Raw genomic sequence first — 24,754 nt, forward strand, 5'->3', positions numbered from 1 at the left:
CCAGAGGGTGACTAGGTCAGGCCCTGGCCAAGGGCCCCTGCTTAGGGTGGGAGGGTTAGCGTTCCCGTTCTGCGATCCATGGCAGTGTCGACTCCCAACCCTGCCGCAGATCACAGAGAGGGAGCTCCCAGGCACCCCTCCATACAGACTGTGTGGTTTTCAATAAGCCCGCACCCACGCCTCACCTACCTTTCCAGTTGTTGTGAAGCTGTGCGTGCTGTGTGTGCATGCCTGCCATCAACCAAGATGGCAGTGGAGGCTTCCCAAAAGGGCTGACGTCCCTGCTATCTTGGTTGATGGCAGGCATGCACGTGCGTAGTGTAGCGCACATGTGTGCCATCAGCCAAGATGACAGTAGGGGCATTAGCCCCTTAGGGAAGCCCCTCCCACTATCTTGGTTGATGGCATGCATGTGCACCCAGCATACATGGCATTCATGTGAGGTGACAGGTAAGGTAGGAGGGGTGAGCGCTGCAGGCCCAGGGCAGGCTGGTGCCAGTCATGCCTGGCGCCAGCCTTGCTCCCCAGGAAGTGTGAATAGAACTGCAGCCTGAAACATCCTATTTGTGATAACATTGCATATCCTAAATGGCTTTAAAAATCACATTATGTACAAACTGCACAACTCATGTACAACTTATCTAACTTTTTCTTATACAGTACAAAGAAGCAGAGTAAGTTTTATTCTAATAGGCAGCTAGACAAATTTTGTGCAGTGTCAAAAAATGTGCAGTGTGAAGTAAGTTTTATGGGATTTCATAAGGAGCTAGGCAGTTTCTAAAAAAAAAAAGGATGAGAAAAGATAAAAAGAAATAGAAAATAAAGAAAAATACTGGTTCCGTTTAATTCTTCATAACCTTATACTAATAGTCAGTGATTTTTTGGTAATATATATATATATGCCAGTACTCATATCTTGTTAAAAGTACTGTCAGTGCTGGCATAGACAGCAAAAAAGGGGGGGAAAGGTGCCGGTATTCAGTACTGGCAAGCACTGTCATACACAAAAAGACCTGCTAATAGTATATACTAGCATATACTAATGCTAATAGTATATACCATACTACTAGCAGAAACCAGTAATGATTTAAAACGAATGCTGATGAAAGTTAAAGAGGAAAGCACAAAAGCAAGACTACAGCTGAACGTCAAAAAGACTAAAGTAATGTCAACAGATTTATGCAACTATAAAGATGACAATGAGGACATTGAACTTGTCAAGGATTATCAATACCTTGGAACAGCCATTAACCAAAATGGGGACAATAGTCAAGAAATCAGAAGAAGGCTAGGACTGGGGAGGGCAAGCTATGAGAGAACTAGAAAAGGTCCTCAAATGTAAAGATGTATCACTGAACACTAAAGTCAGGATCATTCAGACCACGGTATTCCCGATCTCTATGTATGGATGTGAAAGTTGGACAGTGAAAAAAGCGGGTAAGAGAAAAATCAACTCATTGGAAATGTGGTGTTGGAGGAGAGCTTTGCACATACCATGGACTATGAAAATGACAAATAATTGGGTGTTAGAACAAATTAAAGCACAACTACCACTAGAAGCTAAAATGATGAAACTGAGGCTATCATACTTTGGACACATCATGAGAAGACATGATTCACTAGAAAAGACAATAATGCTGGGGAAAACAGCAGGGAGTAGGAAAAGAGAAAGGGCAAACAAGAGATGGACTGATTGCATAAAGGAAGCCACAGACCTGAATTTACAAGATCTGAACAGGGTAGTTTACAACAGATGCTATTGGAGGTTGCTGATTCATAGGGTCGCCATACGTCGTAGTCGACTTGAAGGCACATAACAACAACAAAATAGTATCTATATTGTGGGAGAAATTACTTGACTAGTTCCGGGCAGGCACTGTGCTGGCTGGCTGCGCAGTAGAAAAAAAAGCTTACAATTAACCCCGAGGCAGAGTAAACCTTTAAAAACATATCACTCTATTCAGACATGGTTTTTTCTCACAAAGGGGATATAAGGATGGGTGAGAGAGACTTAATCTTTTTATTCCCTTTCCTTCTTCTCTTGTTAACCGTGATCTGTCCGGCCTCTCTTCTCATCACCTCCACACCTCGGGTGCGGCCATCAGGTGTCGCAGTCGGGCTTCTTCACACCAGCGTGGAGGCGGGTGAGATTCAGCTGCCGGATACTGACGGCGACTCCGGAAGGAAGAGAGGCAGCAGGGCCGTGGAGGAAGAGCTGGAACTGTTTGTACGATGTCGCGGGCTAAGGTAACGCGGGAAATCGGGTTAGGGGAGACAATCGCCAGCGCTGTTAATATCCGCTGCTGCTGCTTCTATGCTCAAGTGAAGGCGTGTGTAACCCTGACAACACTAATGGGAGTGAGGACGACTCAGGAGTCAGGAACTGAATACAACTTCTCCCACCCGCCTCTTTTGCCTGCGTAACATCACCTAATAATATCACCGCATTATGCTTCTATGCACGATGATTAACGATTGGATTCTCTCCCTCCCGTCGCCTTTGAAGAATGTATAATTATGAGTGAGAGTGGGCTTTCTAGTTCTTGGTGAGGTTCGTGTGTGAGTTAGTGCAGATTATTAATTTTTCTTGGGATAAGCACCACGCTTTGTGTTAAGTACTGTATCCTGCTTTTCCAGGCGAATAGCATTCACCGAGAGGCATACATATAACCGAAAATAAGTCCTGTGACATCTTATAACATTTTTACTACTCTTTAGGTGTAGATGTATGGTAGAATGTGCCAAAGTAGTGTAGTGAGTGTCAGACAGGGACACCAGGGTTCAAATCCCTGCTCTGCCATGAAGCTCACTGGATGACCTTGGGCCAGTCACAGCCTTTCAGCCTACCTCACAGGGCTGTTGTGAGAATAAAATTGGGAGGGGGAGAACCATGTTTGTATCCCACCTTGAGCTCCCTGGAGGAAAGGTGGGATATAAATGTAATAAAAATAAATAAAATCTGGATGCACCCTGTATAAAAATTGGAAGTAATTATTAGTGGACTCCATGCTAAGGTGCAATGCAGTGCATGTATAAGACGGGAATGTGTACAGCTGCAAGACTGGGCTTTTCTCTAACATGAAGCACTCCATCAGAGTGGGTTGATTAGTTTACCTATACTGTTCTATACAGTCAACGTGACTACAAAAGTATTGTGGGGGATCCCCTCATATCCTCTCAATTCATGTTTAGTGATAAAGGTGGAAGTTCTATGGTACATGTCTTCTCAGAAGTAAGCCCCACTGAGTTCAATAGGATTTGCTCTAAGATGAGTGTAACTTTTCTATGTTAGTAAAGATTGCAACCTAATCTACATTAGCAGTTATGAATATAGAGCCAGGCAATGCCTTATATTACAGATTAATGACCACAGCTTTCAAGGAGGTTGAAACAAACAGTGGTACTAGTTACATGCTGGTTATGTTCACACAAAATAAACCATGCTTAATGCTTTATTGGGATCAAGCAGTGAGCTAGTGCATATTTTCCACTTTGCTCCTCCCTTGCCATGAGTAGGAGCAACAAGCCATAAAGCCCTGGCTGCTTGTTTCATCCAAGCCATGCTCAGCAAGGCAAGAACAAACCATGGCATCATAATTATGGTTTATTCACGAGAATCAAACCATGATCCCAGTTTGGAAGTTGCTTCTACTCATGCCAGGGAAGAGTGAAGAAGGAGCAAGTGGACAGCATGCACTGGCTAGCCTGCTGCTCAATCCCAATAAGCCATTAACCACAGCTTAGTGTTACTTTAAAACTGGGCCACTGGCAGAGCTCTGGTTTGTTGTTGGTTTGTTTTGCAGGGTAGGCGATTGCTGATTTCATCCCTTTTAAAATGAGCAGCTTCTGTGTAACATTTCAGATTCTTTACATTTTAAGGGATCTTAAATTTAAAATGCTACTCCCCATAGAGAACAGAGGATATTCCATCATTATTTCAAGCTACTGCCAGTAACTTACAACTTTTTAATTATACACACATTGGTCTGTTATGAATTGATAGTATTGAATTAGGATTAATAGTTTACTGACTAGTGATGTCCGTGCCTTACTTATTGCACAGGGATTTTTTGTAAGCCATTCGACTTTTTAAAAAGATAAAGCAGATTGTAATCGTTGTATCCATTGAAGTTGTTCCATTAGTGCAAGGACTTCTGCCTGTGCAACAGAACTTCCTCTGCCCTCCCCCGCAACTCTGTTCTGGTGGTTCCCTAACCTTTTGGAGCTGATTTGATGGGAGGCACGCACAAGGAGAGGAGAGAAAGAAGTCGTCCCCTTTTGCAGGCAGAAGTCCTTGCGTTAAAGGGACAATTTAATTGGATACAGCCCTAACATTCTAGAATAATATTAATATGTACTTATTTAGGTATTTATAGCCTGCTTTTCATGGGTAAAGGTCTTCACAAAGCAGCTTACAATACAGTTAAACTTGTATAAATGTAATTTAGAAACAATTAAAATGCAATTTTAAAAAATCAAAACAATTCTACAAGGTCTTCAGATTATCGTACATGAATAAATATGCTTATTGTATTTATTTATAAAGTTGTATTCTGCAATTCATAAAAAATCTGTTTACAACGACCATACATATATGCAATAAAAACCATGTAAGAGAGGTTTAGGAGAAGGGATTCTGATTCAAAGCAAAAATTTGGACTCATACAGTTTGAGGAAAGGTGGGGTATAAATATTGGGTTGGATCCAGTGGTGTTGCTTAGCTGACAGTAAGGCTTCCAATGGTGAAATAGGTAAGGCAACATTTTTTGGCAATTCCCCCCCCCCCCGCCACTACCTGTGTCCCCCTGATTCTGTTCTGGAGGGCCCCCTAACCCTCTGGAGAAGATATAGGAGTGGGGGTCTGCACGGGAGAGAGTGAACCATCAAAAACTGTAGGACAGAGGGGAGATCAGGCTTCTAAATTGGTGGGAAGCCAGCATGAGTAGAAAAAGCTTCCTGCTTCAGAAGTTAGCCCTCCAACTCATGGAGGGCAATAACAATAGGGATAGGGGCAGAGCTAGCATGATTGTCCAACACTCTCCCTCATCACATGAAGGATTAGAATGCCTGCTGGCTCATTCTTTTAGATTTTAGTCTGCCCTATTATCTAAGGATTAGGGTGGCAAAACACACTGAAAAACAATAAGCCAATTTTACTGTTGAGCAGAGAGCAAGATATACATACATTGGAAGTTTGTATATACATTTTGATCTCTTTGACTGATTGATCTCTTTGAAAAGCCAAAATAACTTTTATTGCGTAGAACACCAATTTCTTTGTCATATGCCATAATTAGAGTTCCATTTCCTCCTTGCCTATATTTTTGCATGTATTTCTTTTCAATTTGCATTAAAATATATTTTGCATATTTTTTCCAATTTGCTGTTGTTTCTAGTAAATAACTCCTTGTAGGAGTTATATCTGCAAAATATGCAGATATTCATCTACTTATCTTAAGGTGAAAAGAGATTGAATAAACTAAATAAAGAGAGATATGTTTATTTTTTCTGTATATATTTAAGTATTCCATGTTCACTTTTACTGCATTAAACACTTTATTTTGATGGTGATAAAAGCCATTTTACAAAGATAATCAGACTTATTCTCATTCCTCTTTGTGGGGGTGTAGGGGTTTATTGTTCAACTGTGTTTTTTGCAACATAGGTAGAATCAAATGTAGAGACAAAGCACAATCCAATTCATTTTTTCTTGTGAGAAAAGTAGTAAAGCTATTAGACTCAGTTGGGCTTACTTCCAGGTAAGTGGGTATAGGATTGTAGCCTGAAAGCTGTATTGGTTCCACAGCTTCCTTTGCAGTGGGGAAAAGTAGGTGTAGAATGTTACAGCTCAAGAAATATGTGTTTGTATGATGTCACCTAGTTGTATTCTAATTCTAATTCTACCTTTTCCTTTCTGAAGGCAGCAGTGGTCCTGTGTATGGATGTTGGCTTTTCTATGAACAATTCTGGTTCCGGAGAAGAATCTCCTTTTGAACAAGCCAAAAAAGTGATGGCAATGTTTGTGCAGCGACAGGTAAATGGATGGGCGGGGGGGGGGAACGGGACACTAGAGGTTACAATAAAGATGCAGTTGCTGCAGACTGCAGGCCCGTGTTGAGTTGTTCTCCTTCCCTTTCACATAAACTTACCCTTGTTCTGATGTCATGCTTTTGACAACGTGATGTCATCATGTTTTCTCCACCCCTGACAGTAGCAAGTTAGTCACTCATTGTGGAACAGAGGCAAGGAAACACAGTGTAGATGTTAGAACCACTAGTATAGTGGCAAATTCAGAAGTGCAGGGTCCTTTCATGATAGTCAGAGCCACACACACACCCTTTTTTTGCTGCTGAGTTGAGAACGAGATCCTTGTTAATGCCTTCTCTCATAACAACAGACATCCCTAGAAGCCAATCAGCATGACAGGGGAGAGTATTAGTTACTGAAGAGAGTTTTGTAAGTGGCTGACTCACCTACTTTCATTCTGATTGGCTGCAATCATTAGGAAAGGACAAGGAAGCATGCTAGGAGACTCTTCTCAGTGGCTAACACATTCACCTTTAATGTTGATTGGTCATAATGCTGGAGACACTGGGACCCTGCTTCCAAAAAAGTAAAAGGTCTAAGACCCCCAGACCCCCTGGATGACTTAAACCCCTGGTCAGAACATGGGTAAATTTCACTACATGCTGTGAAGTGGGAAGGGGTCAAACTTGATACAGGGCTGTTGTTTCCAGCACCACCACCACCGTGTTTGTTTGCAATGTCTAGTTGCAACCTCAGCTTGATATAAACAAGGGTTCTGCATATGGAGGCCGTGGGCCAAGTCTGACCTCAAGAGGTGCTGCCTGATCCTCCCCCAGTCATGATCCAAGAAGTGAAAAGGTATGGAGGAATATCTCTAGCAACAGAATGTTCTGGCAGGCTGTTTGGGGTGGACTTTCAGCTGCTAGCCCCCTATCCCTTATGCTCTTCTCAAAGACTTCCTCCAAGAAAGCTAGTTGCTAGCTAGCAATGTCTATAGTATTGTATGCACCTGAAAGCTTAGAGAGATCCAAGGCCTGTGGCCTTCCTAGATGGTGAGTTTATAGGGGAAGGAACTTGCATTTGCTTATTACAGGTGAGCAACCTTTTTTTCTTCAAGGGCCTCATTCCCTCAGGATTAATCTATTAGGGGCCGCATGCTGGCAGGGCCAGAGACAAGACTTGTTAACAAATCCAGAGTAAAGACTGCCATGCTTCAATTTCCACCACGGCTACCTCAGATTAGAAATCCCAATCCTGAATAAAAGGTAAAGGTGTCCCCGCACTTGTAGTGCGAGTCATTTCCAACTCTTAGGGTGACAACTTGTGATGTTTACTAGGCAGACCATATATATGGGGTGGGATTGCCCGTTCCTTCCCTGGCCTTTCTTTACCCCCCAGCATATGCTGGGTACTCATTTTACCGACCATGGATGGATGGAAGGCTGAGTGGACCTCGACCCCTTTTACCGGAGATTTGACTTCCTCCTTCCGTTGGAATCGAACTCCGGCCGTGAGCAGAGCTTCGGCTGCGTTACTGCCGCTTACCACTCTGCGCCACGGAGGATACAGTCAATCCTGAATAGGTATACTCAGAAATAAATCCCACCGGCTGCAGTGGGGTTACTTTCAAGTACACACACATACATATATATCTGTACAACAGACCAATATAGCTGTATAGTTGTGGAAACAAAGTAATAGCATTTCTGTTGTGACTTAAGTAGAAAGCCTACCAATTTGTTCTCAGTCAGCTGGGGAAAGAACTTCTTTTTCCCAAACCATACTATCAGGAAAAAAGTAAATAAAATATAATAATGTGTTTTTTTAATTGAATAAAATACTGCCATTTGTTCTGAGACTACATAGAAAGAGGGGAAAGACACTTTTAAAAGCCAAGAAAAATAAGGTGAAAATGAATAGGATGAGTTAGAAGAATGAGGCAGTTGGAGACGTATGAAATGGGCTGTAGGTTGCCTGCCTGTGGTTTATAATCTGTTTCAAGCAGTGCATGTCTTCCTTCATAGTCATACCTCTTTCCTTGAAGTTCTGCATCTATAGCAGAAATATAGAACTTCACAGCAATTGAGGCCAGGAAAATGTGATCCCTCCCGATAATGCATTCCACTTCATTAATCCATATGGTACATTTGTTTATTTGTCCTTTATATTACTTCAATATATAAAGGACAAAGCGTTAACATGTAAAGCTACCTCTTGAATGACTGGTGGCAAAGTTCCTTAATGGCATTTTTTAGCTTCAGGAATTGTTCCCATATATTGATTTGCAGTCCCCGTAACAATTTGGTAGCTGAACATGAAGCTTAAAATATAATTTAAATAGGTTTTATATATGATGTAAATAAGGTAGGAAAAATGAGTCTATAGTAGTTTGAGGTTTGCTAGTATAGTTTATGCTGATCACTTTGTATTTACCCTGACATCTTTTTACCATCTCCAGGTGTTTGCTGAGAGTAAAGATGAAATCTCCTTGGTTTTATTTGGCACAGAGAACACTGCAAATAGTCTTGCCACCGGGAACCAATATCAGCATATTGTTGTGCATAGACACCTGATGATGCCGGATTTTGACTTGCTGGAAGACATACAAAATGTGATTCAGCCTGGCTCTGAACAAGGGGACAGTATCCTTTCTGAATGTTGATAATATTTTCACCAGATTACAGCTGCATGGAAGATTGGGGGTTTGTATTGTAACTGTGGAATTGCCATGTTAATTAATGCTAGAGCCCCATGTCATTTAAGACAGGAGAGGGGAACATTTTTGGCCTAGTGGGCCAGATCACTATCTGTCCCAGCCCCGTGCCATAGTCCCTTGTGCAGCACTTCCCCAGTGCCCGACAATGTTGACAACAAGACAACTTCTCAGACGCTTGGGAACTGCAGCACAAGGGACTTTGCCAGCCCTGATGCTCAGCAGGGTGATTTTTGCAGGAGAACTCAGTCTCTCAGCCCATCCAGCAGGGTTGAACTTATGTCCCATCAGCTGAAATCCTGTTTTCTGCAGTGAAACCCTCTGCAGAATTAAGTTTCACATTCTCCTTGTGCAATAGAATGTTCTCTCTCTCTCCTCCCCCTGCATGCCCCCTAAATCCGTTGTAGCAGATTTGGGGAGAATGTTGGGCGCACATGGTGGGAGGAGAGCAAGTAGAAGTTCTTGCACTGAAGGGATGCAGTTGTTGAATACTACTCACAGGGAGCTTGGCCGTGCAGCCAATCCAGCCACATCTCTGACATAATATGATGCCAGGTGTGGAGCAGTTGAGCACGGTTTGGGGGGAAACGGCCTGGCATGCCAAACTGGGAGCCATCCTTGATTCCCCACCCTTGATTTAGGAGGTCTTCAGAAGTGCTAATTTTTTAGCTTAATAGGCATGTAAACTTCTTTACTGGATTGTTAACAGAAGCTTAGCTCGTATCATCTCACTTCGGAGTTTCATGTAGACTCATAGGCCTGTACACGGAGCTCCTGCATGTGTGTGGACCATCGTTAAATTTAATGGAGTGCCTTAATCTGCAGATGCATCCTATGTCGATGAGGCTGAGGTGGTGCCTTTGATATAAAGAAGGGGGGCACCTCTGGACAGGGGAGGTCAGTTTGTGCATCAGAGCTCCTATGTCCTTGAGCAATCTCTGTGGAATATATATGCTATTTTATCATACTGAATTGATTATGATTTGAGCTTTCCTGTTGTTCCTTTTTCCTTAAGATTTAGAAGCAAAAATTAATAATAGCTAGATATGCAGAATTCAGAGAATTTAAATATTCTCTGTTTCAGCCCTCTCCCCAAATCTGCAGTATCCTACAGGGCTGTACTATGGATTTTTGAGATAAGTTTGAACACTTTAGATGCAATAAATGCTAAATATTATTACTGCTAGCACTGTATAGTAGTTATATCCTAACCAGCATGTAGCAAATTAGGTTTTTTGTTATTGAATTGTTTCCTTAACGTGTTTAGTTCTAGATGCTCTTATTGTGTGCATGGACTTGCTTCAAAAGGAAACAATGTAAGTATCTCAGCCCATGGCTGTCTTTTAAGAATTCTGAAATTCTGTTTTGAAAATGGATCCAACTCCATTTTAGTGCTGGGACATTATGTTACTGGGAGAGGTGTTGTCTTTTTAAAAAAAAATGCTCCGTAGTGAATATTTTTAAAGAATGTAGAACTGACAAAAGGAGGGAGCTTTTCTTTTCAAGGTAATAAAGAAATACTGAAGGATGCGGACCACTTACCACAAGAGAAAAAGGGCGATATTCAAAGCTGGTCTTACTTAGTCTACTCTGAATAGGACTTAATTAAATATAACTCAAAGTGTTCACAAGATAAAATTTTCCATGCTTGTTCCCAGGCAACTTCGTAAATAAGGTTATTTTGGGTTATCCTTCAGGTCAAAATGCATTGTTGTCTTTAGTTTAGTGGAGGAAGTGGTAGTACCCCTCAATCAGCATTAGTGGATATTCACACTGAGACAAACTTTGGAAATTGTTAGATGAACAAACATTTTCTCATATCAAGAACAGCAAGCTGAAAATAAAAAGGCTGGGCTTCCCTTGCCACTCTGCTCTGTTTATTCATTTATTTTTATTATTGAACTTTAGCTATTTAAGCCTTTCATGGTTTATGAAGTTGTGACCAGGTTAATTGGGCACTTTGTTTCCTGAGGGTTCACCAGCACAATACTAAGATGTATGTTAGTGTAAAATTCTAGGTTTTAATTGACTGACAGCAAGTGGGATGCAGTGCTTAGTTCATTTTGTAGCATGTAAGAACAGGTGCTTAAACAACCTAAGTCCATTGATTTCGATGGGTCTACTTTGACTATGACTTATTGGGTCTCATTTGAATGTCATGCTAAACTGTAGTTTACTGTGATGTGAATGAGCTTAGGTGAACATTGGGCTTGTGTGCTTCCCTTATGTTATGTCCTCCTCTGGCACAACTGTGAGAAAGAGTTCTAAAGCTTTCAGTCCTTTTTCATTAACCACAGTTTAGCATTTCACCAGAACCTTAAACTTAAAATTCACGGTTTGAAATTGGATTGTTTCAAAGAAACCATTGTTAAGATTAACCGCAGTTTGTAAGTCTGTGCATGCTTCCCAGTTCTACCAGAGATTAGGAGGAGAGAGCATGCGAGCCTGAAGCTCACCAGGATTCACCTAGTCTCATTCACATCCCACTAAACTATGGTTCAGTGTGATGTCAAAACATGACCAATATATTTATGTTGACTGTGAATTTATATTCATCACATGTGGCCTTATTGGAAGTATAAGATTGCATTGTGTAAAGAAGAAGTCAAAATATTTCAGCTGTCAAAATACCTGCTATTGAAACTATTTTATTTTTGTCTTCTCTTTAGTGGCAAAAAATATGACAAACGGCACATTGAAGTTTTTACAGACCTCAGTAGTCCCTTCAGTGAGGATCAACTGGATGTTATAATTGCTAACTTGAAGAATACTGGGATTTCACTTCAGTTTTTGTGAGTATGGAGAGATCTAGGAAGTATTGTTACTACCCTGTCCTGTTCTGAAAAGGGGGGATGCCACTACTCCAGTCTCTAGCTGTGCTGCCTGTTCTCAGATAGGCACTGCAGCTTCCTGTGAGCAGGGCTGCGTGTTCCCTTCATACAGTAGTTGAATTTTGCAAGCTACAAAAATTATGTAAATGTAAATAAAGTCAATTTGCACATTTTGCCTATTTTGCATATCTTGTTCAAAGAACTCTGAGCATAAAAGCTCTGGGTTGTATCCAACTGGTGTCCCTCTGCTGATGGAAGGCATCTGTCAGCGGAACAGGGAATCTGTTGAGGGCCCTATCCCAAAAGTGGGCAGAACCAGACTCAAAAGGTGGTGGGACAAGATCTGTCCCCCCCCCGGTGTGCAAAGGCACACAATCACAGGTGCACACGCAGGCATTGCCTGCTCCTCACTTGATCCACACAAATCAGCTGAGGAATTGTGGGGAGAATTATTTTCATCTCTGTCATAGCACTCAGCTAGGCAGAACCTCTCTTCAGTCTGAAGAGCGGGGTGGGCTTAGGTAGGAAGACTGGTGACAGCTTTTCTTCTGGTGCTGCTGATGCCATTGCTGAGGACTAGTAAGCGGCTGGTAGGCCATATTAAAAGGCTTTGTGGGCTGGGGAATAGCTGAGATTCTCATGGGCCTAAATTCTGCTCACTCATAGCTACATTTCTATTCCCCTCCCCCCCGCTCTTGTGCAGGAACACATATAGCTTTAACTGTTATAGGCCTGCATACAGGCAACTGCCATTTGGGAACTTTGTTTCTATGATTGTGTCTTAGGCTGCAATCCTAACTCCATTTAGCTGGGACTAAGCCCCACTGAACTCAGTGGGACTTACTTCTGAGTAGGCATGGCTAGAATTGCACTGTTAACGTATTCAGAAAAAGACTATAGCTTGTGACTTGTAATCTGGAGTAAAATATAAGTATAGAAAATACGTGGCTTTCAGGAAGCAATATTAGGAACAAATAATGAGTCATGTTCCAGTAACAATAATGGTATATAGTTAACAGCAATGCTTCAAAATGGACAAGGTGGCTACAAATAGCATGCAGTTTCATCTACCGTCACCACTCCTTGCCTTGGCCATACTACGACCAGTTGGGTATATTACATACATAGGATTGTTCTGCTGTTCAGAAGTAAGGCCACTAATTTCAATGGGTCTTACTCCCAGGTAAGTGTGTATAGATTCTCATACCCACTAGAAGATGAAAAAGAAAACTGCATTCATTCAGCTCACATCACATCAGCAAAAATTGACGAGATGCAGTTGATGAAATTCAGAACACAGAAGTCCCACAGAAAGCAAGCAAGCACTGACAATTTTGGATATTCAGTTAATTTAGAAATTCATGAGACAAGGAGGCTTGACTTTTCCAATGAGCGTCTTCATTCTTTAGATCCTCTTATTGTTAGATCAAGGCCAAACTACACACCATGAGAAATGCATGTCTCCTCTTCTGTCTTTTTCTTAATAGTCATGCGGGCGGGCGGGAAGGCAATAAGCACTATAGCACATGGGGAGGAGGAGCTACCCTTTTCACCCACATCACAGTCTTGATGAAAATTGCCTACCACTCCCAGAAACTATATTCCCTTTCCTGCTGCCACCTCTTCAGGAAAACCGCTGTTGGACCCAATAACTTTTTCACTCCTGAGGTAAATAGTTGTGTGGGGAAGGGAGCAATTTTCATCAGCACTCCCCTGTGAGGGGAAGGGATTAAATTCCCCTTTCCCGCGTATCACAGCTCTGATTCTGACTGCCCCCCAGCTGCTGTTTTAATAAAAATATGCATTTAACATTATGTGTATTTGACTGTTAGTTGTTGACATATAAATTACAATGACATCACCTGGATGCACAATGCGAAATTCTTAATCCAATCTGTGCAGAGGAAAATACGTCAATTTTATTTATGAATACTCAAACATTGGAGCTTGTTGAACCTATACAGAGCTAGTCATGTCACAAGTGACTAATAGTGTGGCAAAAAAATAAGCATCAGTGTGGGCTTGCTTGTTAAGGCTTCAGAATGACATTTGAACATGTATCAGAATAAAGGGAGGATGTAAAGTGTCAATTCACATTTCTTTCCTTTTGGGGAAAAAATAAAAGTCATTGAATTGATTTGTAGCTGTTTTGGTGAGAGGGGCATGAGTTGAAATTACTCTTAACTTTATTCTTAGCTTGCCATTTCCAGCGGATGACGAAGATGGAAGGGGGGATGAGGCCTGTGGTCCACATTCCAGTAGACACCAAAATTCTTTTCCAAAGAAGGAGCTCTCTGGGCAGCAGAAGGGAGGCCTTCAGATGGTGAAGAAACTTATGTTTTCATTAGCAAAAGAAGGAGGTCTGGAGGACATTTACACTTTGAGGTAACCTTGAATTATCTCTGCTTCCATTATTTGCTTAACCCCCCCCCCAAATAAAAGTAAACTTCATGGCCACAGACATTCTTTTGCATAAATTGGGCTGTTTAGAAGTAACCATTTTTATTTTATTGATTTTTAATTGCAATTTCATTAAGGAGAAAGAAAAAGGAGTAATCCCTTTTCATTATGTTGGAACTTTACTAGGACAAGCCAGATGTCTAAATAGCAGTGAGATGTGTGGGAATGTGTTGTGATTTGAGAAGGGAATAGCAGTTGGCAAGAGAGGCACACTTATTTATTTAACATATTGGAGGTGCCTCTGTGCTTGCAGGCACCTAAAGCCACTATACAACATTAAAATGAAGGTACATTAACAGCCAGAAATGTGTATGTGTATGAACACCTCACAACAAAATCAGGAAGCAGCACATAAATACAGTACAAGGAAAGTAATGCTAGAAATGACAAGCTGTTCTCCCCAACCCCCTAAATATAGTTATAACAAAACATCTGTATCCCAAATATGTATTTATTGTTTATGTTTTTATTGTTAAATCCCTTTGGGAAGTTTCATGGGAAGTGATTCATAAATGTAATAAGTAAACATGAGCCTAATGAAATAAAATCAGTGTTAAACCAACAATCATAAAAACATCAGCTGTGTCATGGCTCTGTAAGCACCAGCCACCCCCACCACCCTAGTAAAGAAACACTATTGGTTCTGTGAAGTGCTGGCAAAGGCCTTTTAAAGGAAAAGGTAATCTGGTAGTGCAGTTATATTAAGGAAGTGGCCAGGCAGACATTCCTTATTTAACAAGTTCCACAGCGTGGGTAGATTTTACCTGGCCAAAAGAGCACGCAGCGCTCCCTCTTTTCCCCTGTACCTTGTTATCCGGTTGCTGTTATTTAGCTGGGGTTCTCAGATATGTGTGTTTCATGGCTGGGACAAAAGCAACTGCTCAATGAAATACTGTGTTAGTTTCTTTTGGTATAACTGCTGCAATATTAGTATAATGCCATGTTTTGTGATATTGTACTAGTGTTGTTGGCACATTCCACCCTAGTTACATCTGTGGTGGTGCAGCAAGAATTGAGTTTCAAGTGATGTAAGAATTCAGCAGAATTATTTTTAAATCCCTGGAAAATAAATGCCATAATGTTGTTAACCTTAATGTCACAGAGGGGATTCACTGCACATAACTTGATTGCCCTGCACTTGATGACGTATATGGCTGTGTGAACAGTCTATTGAAAAGCATCTGTTTTGGGTGGTGAAATAGGAGGTCAGTGATGAACATTTGTGAACCAGCAGATAGAGACAAATACTTTAATGTGTAGACCTGAGAAATTACATGTGGCCTATCCAAAACCTAAACACAGATAATTTTCTATACCATAATTTTGTTAAAACAAACAAATTCTTGTATTGTGAGCAATTTGTAAAATGTTTTACTGAGTTCACCAGATAGCTTTCTCTGTGTTATTTCATTTAGAGAGAGCCTGGAGCGTCTTTCAGTGTTTAAGAAGGTTGAACGGAAACCCATGGCTTGGCCTTGCCAGCTCACGATTGGCTCTAACTTGCCTATAAGGATTGTGGCCTATAAATCAGTAAGTTATGAAGACGGCTTTATCATTTTACCTCAGTATTAGCATTGCTGGACACACTGATACGAATAAAAGGGAGGCACCATAGCAGGGGTAACTTAGCTGTAGAATAGAGAGATAGAATATGGTCAATTTTCATAAAACACGGTCTGGTTTCTGAAACTCCTGTTCCTGTGGAAACCACTGGTTGACAGTTGGAGAAATTCTGTGGCAATTATTACTTTCCTTATGTGTCTTTGAGAATTTCTCATACTTTCAGGTGAAATGTACTGTACTTACACAGTTTTATCTAGGGCCAGTACAACTTTCTAGACCTGCAATTTGCCTCTTGCTGTCACTGGCAGTTAGAATGTTAATAACTATCATTTCATAATTCTGGGTACCTCAAATTCCAGGCATTTTTTCAATGTTTGCAAGCTGAGTCAATATTGGCACTATTAGTGGTGGGTAGAGAAGGAAATGTCATGTTCTCAGGGAAAAGTTTGGTAGTGCAGTGTAAATTGACTGCTGTCTCCTACCTGGCAAAGGGAAGGGGGACCTAGAACTTGTTTGCAGTTAGTATATCATTCCCATGTTAACATTAAATAAATTATCTCTTAATTTTTTATGTCAAGCTCACTGAAGAGAAAGTGAAAAAAACTTGGACGGTTATAGAAGCCAAGACACTAAAAAGAGATGATATTCAGAGAGAAACAGTTTATTGCTTGAATGATGATGACGAAACAGAAGTGCAGAAAGAGGATGTTATTCAAGGTATTACTTCTGCTTTGAGCACTAAGAGGAAGCTGTGATCTTGTAAAATAATTAGCATGTTTTTTATTAGAAACATCTCATTCTACCTACAAATGTGAAGACCCAGCAAAAAAAAGCAGAATAAGTCCAGGGGGGTGGGGGGAACAGGACAGTTTTTTTTCTTTTTTTTTTTTCAATAATTTTTATTCAGATTTTCATAAAACATACAAAACAAAATCGTAAAACATTCAAAGACAAAAAACAAAATCAAAAATAGTTAAACAAAAAGAAAAAAAGAAAAAAAAAACAAAAATAAAAAATAAAGAGTAAAATATTGACTTCCCATTTGTCAAAGATCAAATCAGTTATAAGTCTATAATATATAACAATCCTGTCTCTTAAGTCATATTATAAAATCACTTTCCTCCAGTAGTTATCTTACTTAATCATCAAATCTCATAAACATTACTTTATTCTTTCCACAAAAAGTCAAAGAGAGGTTTCAATTCTTTAAGAAATATATCTATCAATTTTTTTTTCCAGATAAGCATATCGATTAATCCATCTCATTACTAATTATGATAATCTTATTGTCATAACCATAGTCAAAATAAACATTTCAATTAATCCATCACATCAGAATCTGTTAGGTTCAGTAATTTCAATAGCCATTGTTCTATTATCTCTAGTAATTCCATTTTCCATCTTCCATCTTCAGTAGTCTTGTTAAGTCCAGTAATTTCAATATCCAATCTTCCATTATCAGTATTCCATAATAATCTTGCTGTCAAAGCCATAGTCATATAGTAAGAGTCTGATGGGAATTACCTCTATCCCAAATATTTTCTTGCCATCCATTCTGAATAGGTTGCTGAAATACTGCTGTAAAATCATATCTCTGTTCTTTTTTTCAAAATACACTGGGTCATCTCTTAAAAGTTTTTCCATTGTCACATGGCTGCAGTTAATTCCATAGATTTTCTCTATATTGGGCTCCATCACATCATTCCAGTCCAGAAGATAGTCCATGCCATTGATAACTTTATCTCTAGAATCTTCATTAATTTCTTCAGAGATAACATTGAGTTCCAAACAATAGATTTTATTTCTAAAGTCCATAGACTCCAAATCTTGTTCCTGTTCCACGTTTGTTCCAATCTCCGGGATCTCCTCTCTCACAGGGACCCCTATTCCAGTCTCCAGGGTCTCCTCTCTCACAGGGACCCCTGTTCCAATCTCCGGGGTCTCCCCTCTCACAGGGACCCCTTCCAGGGTCACCTCTCTCACAGGGACCCTTATATCTTTAATCTCCTGCTTCATTTTACTCAATTCAATTTTCATTATCTCAATCTCATCCATTATTTTCTGAAACATAGTTATTTCCAGATTCTCAGCCACTTTCTTAATTGCCATTTTAAAAGAAAAATATAGGAAAACCACTTCTTATTTCAGCAACAATTGGGTTAATACTCCAAACTTGGTGACATCACAGTATAAACAGAGCAGACAGCCTTATCTCTCCAATAGTTAAGTAAACAAAATGCAGTTCCCAGGATCGAAACAATTAATGGCAATCGTCAAGAAACAGATTCGTCAAAATAAAATAGACCAAAAAGAGAGTAGTCTCAAAACAGTATAATATTTTTCAAAATAAAAATCCGGAATAGAAATCCCTCTTCTGTGTATATCTTTAGAATGCAAATCCAGGACAGCTTTTTGCAACAAAAACAGAGATAAGCTATTAATTAGTGCGTAGCAGAGAGAAGTTACGGCTCCCCAGTGAGATGTCAAAAACCGATCAATCTGGCAAATCTCTTTTAAACAGCAACAATTTAAGTCAAGTAAAAGAAAAATATAGAAAGAAGGGTGCTTGCCTGTTAGTGCGTTCTCTCTTAGAAGATAAGGTGAACGTTCGCTTTATCAGATAGAGATTGCTGTTGAAAATCCGTCCCACCTTCGTCGGCTGGACCTCGTCCCATAAATTAATGAGATCTGGTCGTCCCAACAAAAGTAGGCTTTGAGGTTAATCTCTTCGTTTCTCCCTACCCGGGAGAAGTTTAATCAGTCAAAAAAAAAAGAAAAAACTGACTGATATATCTGAATAAGCTTCTTTTGAGGCAGGAGCCCGTCTCAAAAGCAGGCACAGGCTAAGTCACCCTTCCCGGAAGTCAGGACAGTTTTTTTTCTGAAACCTTTTTATGTTGTTTTTTCTGAAAAATTGGGGGAAACCCTGGGTTCCCCCCCAAATCTTTCCATTTTTTTCTCGGTCTTCACATCTCTTATTCTACCTCTTTTCGTGCCCCTGTTTAGCTCTTTCTTTTCTGTGGCTCAAACCTAATGACCAGTCATGGTTTATCATTAGAACAACAAGCCTGTGTGAACCCTGAACTTGAGCACTTCCACTCCCTTGTCTTCCTCCTCCTCCATGTGTTCAGGAAGACTTGCTTTGGAATTAACTACCAGTTCCTCGTTACTTCTGAACGCAGAGAACTTGTTCTGATTGAAGTGTCGAACCATGGTTTGATAATCTGGTTTGTTCTCACTACAGTGAGAACAAAACACAGTTCTTTGAATTCATACAGAACAGAGAGCTGTGGTTAGTTCTAGAGATGTAAAATTTCCAGAAACTTAGAAGCCATGGAAAAAAACAATTTTTTCCTGGGGGTTTTCCAGAAAAAAACAGAAATCTTTGGAAAAATTGAAAAAAAAATGCAATATTAGCACTTTTTACAGATTGAGAGCCACTTTGTTACTTCAGGAACATAAAATGTAATTATGTACAAGTTGGTTTGGCATACAAATCACATTTGGTATCTTAAAAGTACATTTTATTCAAACAATTATTACAAATTGAATTTACTTTTTTAAATTTTTACTTTTTTTGTAACAAATGGATCTACAAGATCCTGAACTGTAAGGAACACCTGAACTGTAAGGAACCTCTTTCGTTTTGCCAGTTTATGAGGAGCAGGCAAAAAATAATTTAAATAAAAATAGAAGAAATCATCAGCATTAATAACAAAGAAAATTATTTGTGTCTCCACTAGCTCTCCACAGTGTCAAGCAGACATAAAGCACACATTCCCATAAAAAGAACTGAGAAAAAGGGGGGGGGACCAAGATTCAATTAAACATTTTATTCATCATGCTAAAATAAAATATTCCATAATCCATTTTTTCTTTATTTTTTTCAATTTTCCAGAAAAAACCCAAAAACAGCTTTGGAAAAAAACATTTTTTTCCCCGGGCCTTCACGTCTCTAGTTAGTTCAAAAGTGAGAGCAGGAGTGTTTGATCTCCCCATGCAGGCAAATAAAGAGCCTGAGGTTCATGTAGGCCCATTCTTATAATGACAAACTGTGGTCAAATAGTGATTTCTTTTTCTTTTGCCTTAAATACCAATGGTTTGCATATAGAATAGGCTTTTAGCAGTTCTAGGTGCTCCTCAAAGGGTGCTTATTGTGGAATCAGTACTCTTCATGCATGCAAGTTTTTTGCAGTATCCACATGACATTATTGTCATAAACGTGCCAGTTTGTATATTTTCCCAATTTAATCTGGATTTACACTTTCATGGGGAAAATTGAATATGCTAAAAAATCTGATGCCAATGACCCATTTACAATATTATGCCCCTGTCTGGAAGCACCCTTGGTCATGGAGTTTTCTGCTGCCAGGGATTCCCGGCAGTGTGTATATGTGGCCCTTAGCTGCTGCCAGTTTGTGAAATGGGAGGGTCAGTTCAATTCCATCCCACGCATCCGTATGTTCCTGCAAGGTTATCCAATCCTCTTCTGTTTTCCATTTAGGGTCCCATGTTTGGGCCACCCTGCTTTACTAACACAGGAAGTGATTCTCTCACTCTACAGGATTCCGCTACGGGAGCGATATTATTCCTTTCTCTAAAGTAGACGAGGAACAGATGAAATACAAGACAGATGGGAAATGTTTTGCTGTCTTGGGGTTCACCAGATCATCTCAGGTATGTAAACTTGGAGAAGTGCTCATTGTTCAGCTGCTGCAGGGCTGTTCACTTGACTTGAAAATTTATCCCAGCCAAAAGAGGTTGTACAAACAAGTTGCAAATAAGCTGACTATTTACTGTAGCAAGGAGTATCGGTTCCTAGTTTCTAACACACTGAATGACCATCACAGCTCACTTGAAGTGGATGTTTGCATGTGTGGGTTTTAATGGTTTAAATTTGTATATTTGTTTTTAATGTTTTTAATTGTTGTAAACCGCCCAGAGAGCTTCGGCTATGTGGCGGTATATAAATGCAATAAATAAATAGACAGTGAAATTAAGGCTGCAGTCTTATGCATATTTGGGGCTACGTCCCATTCACTCAATTTTCTTCAAAACTGAGTAGATGTGAAGAACAAGTGGAGCCCAAATTCATCTTACAACCCCCTCTTCTCCTCAGCCCCCTGAAAGTAGGAGTCACTAACACTGAGAAGTAACTTGGAGATTATTGGTAATTGGGCACAGAGAACTGCAAATTTCTTTAATCCATGGCAGAAGGCACGATGGGAGCAACAGTGGTGAAGAAAGAAGATGATAGATGAGCTTGTGTGAACGAGAGTGTATGAGGTGGGCAGCTGAGTGATGAGTGGATTTAAAGTTAGCTCAAAGTATTAGCCAGCGCAGAGACTTTAGCAACTATATTTTTTTTTTAAATCTACTGGAATATAAGAGCAACACTATAATTTGACCTTTCAAGTGTGGAACTGAATTTGCATATTTCTTTGACAGTTCCTTTAAATAGTTCAAAATGGTGCTTGCATAGATCAAAGCTGTCTGGAAACATTCATTTGTAGGTCCAGAGACATCGCTACATGGGAAACCAGGTTCTGAAAGTCTTTGCGGCAAAGGACGATGAGGTGAAATGAATTAACCTTTTTAAGCTCGATGCTGATTAGAGTTTCTGTATCTTTCTTTGAATCAAAAGCTGCATTTTTGTGTTTATTTTTTTTAAATGTGAAATTTGTTGAAAGCTTATGAATGGGAAAACTACAGGAACATAGACCAATGTATTTTCCTTAAACATTAATGTTTTAAGAAAGCAAATATAAAAAGCTGTAAATATAAAAAGCTGTGAGGGGAATGCAGCTAGACTGTTTCAACAAACAGCATTGGGAGATCACAGCTTGGATGTTCCCTTTGGACTTTGATCTCATTGAGATGAGATCTTACTTTGATTTCATAGCAGTAAGTGTCATGGTGCAATTGCAATCTGATTGTTTGTCTCCATTTTTTCTCCCAGTGGTTCTCGCATACAAGGCTCTGACTGTACCCCATAGCAGGACTGTTGAGGCATCAAAGAGGTGAAGGCAGAGTCTCAGCTGCTGCTGCTCTTGGCCACAAAAATCTGGAGAATACCAGATTTTTTGTCCAAGGCCTAGACCAGGATGTTACAGCACCTGCAAGGCAGCATTGAGGCCGTGGAAATAGGAAAAACACTTCTTCAAGCCAACTCTTCTATAGCTTCTACCTCTCCCTCTCCTCTTCCAAGCTCCTTCAATAGCATCAAGAAAGTGCCCCTTTTGTAGCCCTTTTGACACCCAACGCTACTATCATAGTCAAATTTTGAAATGGAACCTCTTCCAGTTTTAACATAATAAGAAACAGGAACTTAAGAGAAGAAATATCACGGGGTGTTATTATTTTTGTTCCTTAACTTTAAATATAGTCACCTCTTATTTTGAAATATTGGTACAGTATATGATATGATAGTGCTCTACTTTAATATGTCTCCTGGTGTTGTGCACTGTCACTGCTTTTGACGAGGTAAAAAGGTCAGGTTTAAGTCAGAATGCTGGCTCAAAACAGAAGTGTTCCCACCTCTTGAATGCTGCATTTCCTGTGCTTTAATCATGCTCGTATATAATTGCATCTCTCTTTTGACAGGCTGCAGCCGTTGCTCTCTCTGCCCTTATTCATGCTTTGGATGAGTTGGATATGGTGGCCATAGTGCGTTATGTCTATGACAGAAGATCCCACCCGCAGGTTGGGGTAGCCTTTCCATTAATTAAGAACGAATATGAGGTAATTTTATTATGATGATACAGTTCATAGCCCCTATTCGGTCTTCTTCCCAGCAGGGGTGGGTAGTATAAATCCCATCAGGAATGTCTTAGAATATTAAGAATTTCAGTTCATTATTTTTGCATTAAGTTTCTAGGCCTCGCTACAGTGAGGTAGTTTAGTTGTTTGCGCACAAAACCGGGCAAAGCTTTCAGAGCGGTTTTTAAAATCTATGTGTAGTTGCTGTTTTTCTTAATAGATGAAGATTCTGTATTTCATACATAAAAGAAGGTGAGTGTACAAAGTCTGCAGATGACTGTGTCATTTCTGCAGCGTGAGCTTGATTGTACATACAGAAAACAGTGCTCGATAAGCATAGCTTTGGTTAAGCAGTGACTAAAGTGGGTGTGGATGCAACCTTTCATGGTTTTTGACGGGGGGAAATAACCAAAAGAGGCAAGGAAGTTGCTTGAAACAGCGTGAGCAGGCAGAGATGTGTGATTAAAGGATGGTAAAACTCTGTAAAATGTTAAGTGCAAACTGCTTCATGAAGACCACAGTTTGGAAATCCTATAACAAACAAGCTGATAGGCCACTACGAGAAACTAATAAGAGTCAAAAACTAGAAAACTACCCTGTTGTAGGGAATATATTTTAACTGGTAGGGAAAAAGAGATATGGAGATGTGAAGCCAGAAGGACCATTCTCTAAGAAATGCAACATGCTTATTACAACTGTGTTGAATGTTAATTTCTGTATTTCAGAAACATTTCTCTTATATGTGTGCTATTCTATAATGCATTTTGCAATTAGGTACTATGATAACTCAGTTGAAATTTTTTTTTCTTGGCATCCCCCCCCTTTCTAGTGTTTGGCCTATGTACAGCTGCCTTATATGGAAGATCTGAGGCAATACATGTTTTCCTCCTTGAAAAACAATAAAAAGTATACGCCAACAGGTGAGCTTGCACTTTGTCTTGCATCATTAGCGTGTGTGTGTTGTTTCTGTCATTTTTTTTTGAAGCACCTGCAGTCAGCAGTGCTGGTACCTTTGCTCTGCAGGCCTAATTAGGCCCACCTGGCCTCTGGATTTAGTCTGAAAGGTCTTTTCGGGCAAACCACACCCACCTGTCAGTCACTTCACATCATATGACTTCAAGCACAGAGAACTCTTCAATCTCAGTGCTGTGGGTCTAGAGTGCAAAGATGGTCAGTAAGCTCCGTAGTTGCCTTTTACTCTCAAGGAACAAGCAGAGGCTTCTCTGCATATTCCCTTTTATGCCTGGAATTGGTGTCACCTGGCGTATGACATCTAGTGATTGGTAGGTGGGCGGCCCCACAAATGAGGATGGGCCAGTTCTGGATCCGGCGCTGGGACTGAGAAAGGTTCCTCACCCTTGGCCTCCTGTTCCAAGGAGTTTGTTGGTTTCAGCAGACCATAGGACAACATCATAGAGTCATTGCTATAGTCCCATTAAGAAAGGGATATTGCACCATATCACTGTAAGGGGTGGCATGCATTTTATACCTTAGAAGTCAGGTGGACACATACCAGGCAAGTGAGGATACAAATGTTGGGGTTACTAGTTCTGGAGAAGTGGAGGAAAGCTCCTACCTCAGCTGTGTTCATGACTTCGATTGCTTTACATTTTCCCTTAGAAGTGAATATGGCTTCTGTTGATTTCTGTGGGAGAAGGTAAATGTAGCCTAGTGATAGGAGTAATTCACATGTTTGGGACTATGAGGAGAGGAGGCGGCAGGGAAGGAAAAAAGGGCTTGAAGGGTGCTGCATTGCTATTGTCTAATTGTATTATTTTAAACTGAGTTTGAATTATTTTAACTGTATGTATGAATGGTTTTAATACTGTAAATTGTTTAATTTGATTTTAATCTAGACTTTTGTATGTTTTTAATTATATGTGTGCTTTTATCTGGAAGTCGCCGTGAGTTCCAGTTTTGGGAAAAGGGTGGGGTAAAAATAATGATAATAAATAAATAAATAAATATAATGACTTTATCTCCTGGGCAAGTATTGAATATTTTTGTCTCTATCTGATGGCTTAGGTGATCAGTTGTGTGCAGTTGACTCTCTGATTGATTCCATGAGTTTGGTTTGTGAAGATGAGAGCGAAGAGACAATCGAGGATATATTTAAAACCAGCAAACTCCCAAACCCCCAGTTTCAAAGACTGTACCAGGTAAGATGATGATCCTATCATTGTTATCTTAAAACATTCCCTATTTCTTCATTGTTTATTTCTCTGTTTTGCTAGCCCTAGGAAAGATAACTTTGTCAGAAATGTAATATAGTAAAACGGGTCTGTAGTAGTACTACTACTGGTAGTAGTAGCAGTAGTAGTAGTAATACAGCTATCTCACCCCTTGCCATTGGTTCTTGCAATGAAAATTTCTGTATCCTCACTTCCTTTGTAAGAAATAG

At 40.1% G+C, this 24,754-nt stretch overlaps 1 protein-coding gene across 2 annotated transcripts in view; it reads left to right on the plus strand.

Annotated features, from left to right (window-relative positions):
- The first annotated feature begins 2,069 nt into the window (after positions 1 to 2,069).
- The window catches only part of XRCC5 (X-ray repair cross complementing 5), a 52,537-nt gene continuing 29,852 nt past the window's right edge, over positions 2,070 to 24,754 (plus strand). The window contains exons 1-13 of one of the 2 annotated variants that reach the window (XM_061609218.1): positions 2,070 to 2,247; positions 5,921 to 6,034; positions 8,486 to 8,669; positions 10,008 to 10,056; positions 11,410 to 11,532; positions 13,768 to 13,956; positions 15,447 to 15,561; positions 16,173 to 16,311; positions 20,159 to 20,271; positions 21,108 to 21,170; positions 22,198 to 22,335; positions 23,183 to 23,273; positions 24,379 to 24,512. In XM_061609218.1, the coding sequence (XP_061465202.1) occupies positions 2,233 to 2,247; positions 5,921 to 6,034; positions 8,486 to 8,669; positions 10,008 to 10,056; positions 11,410 to 11,532; positions 13,768 to 13,956; positions 15,447 to 15,561; positions 16,173 to 16,311; positions 20,159 to 20,271; positions 21,108 to 21,170; positions 22,198 to 22,335; positions 23,183 to 23,273; positions 24,379 to 24,512 (1,467 nt within the window). In that variant the 5' untranslated portion in view covers positions 2,070 to 2,232. The other variant, XM_061609219.1, reaches the window with a different exon arrangement.

Source organism: Rhineura floridana, chromosome 2 (genome assembly GCF_030035675.1).
Source record: "Rhineura floridana isolate rRhiFlo1 chromosome 2, rRhiFlo1.hap2, whole genome shotgun sequence".
Taxonomy (NCBI): domain Eukaryota; kingdom Metazoa; phylum Chordata; class Lepidosauria; order Squamata; family Rhineuridae; genus Rhineura; species Rhineura floridana.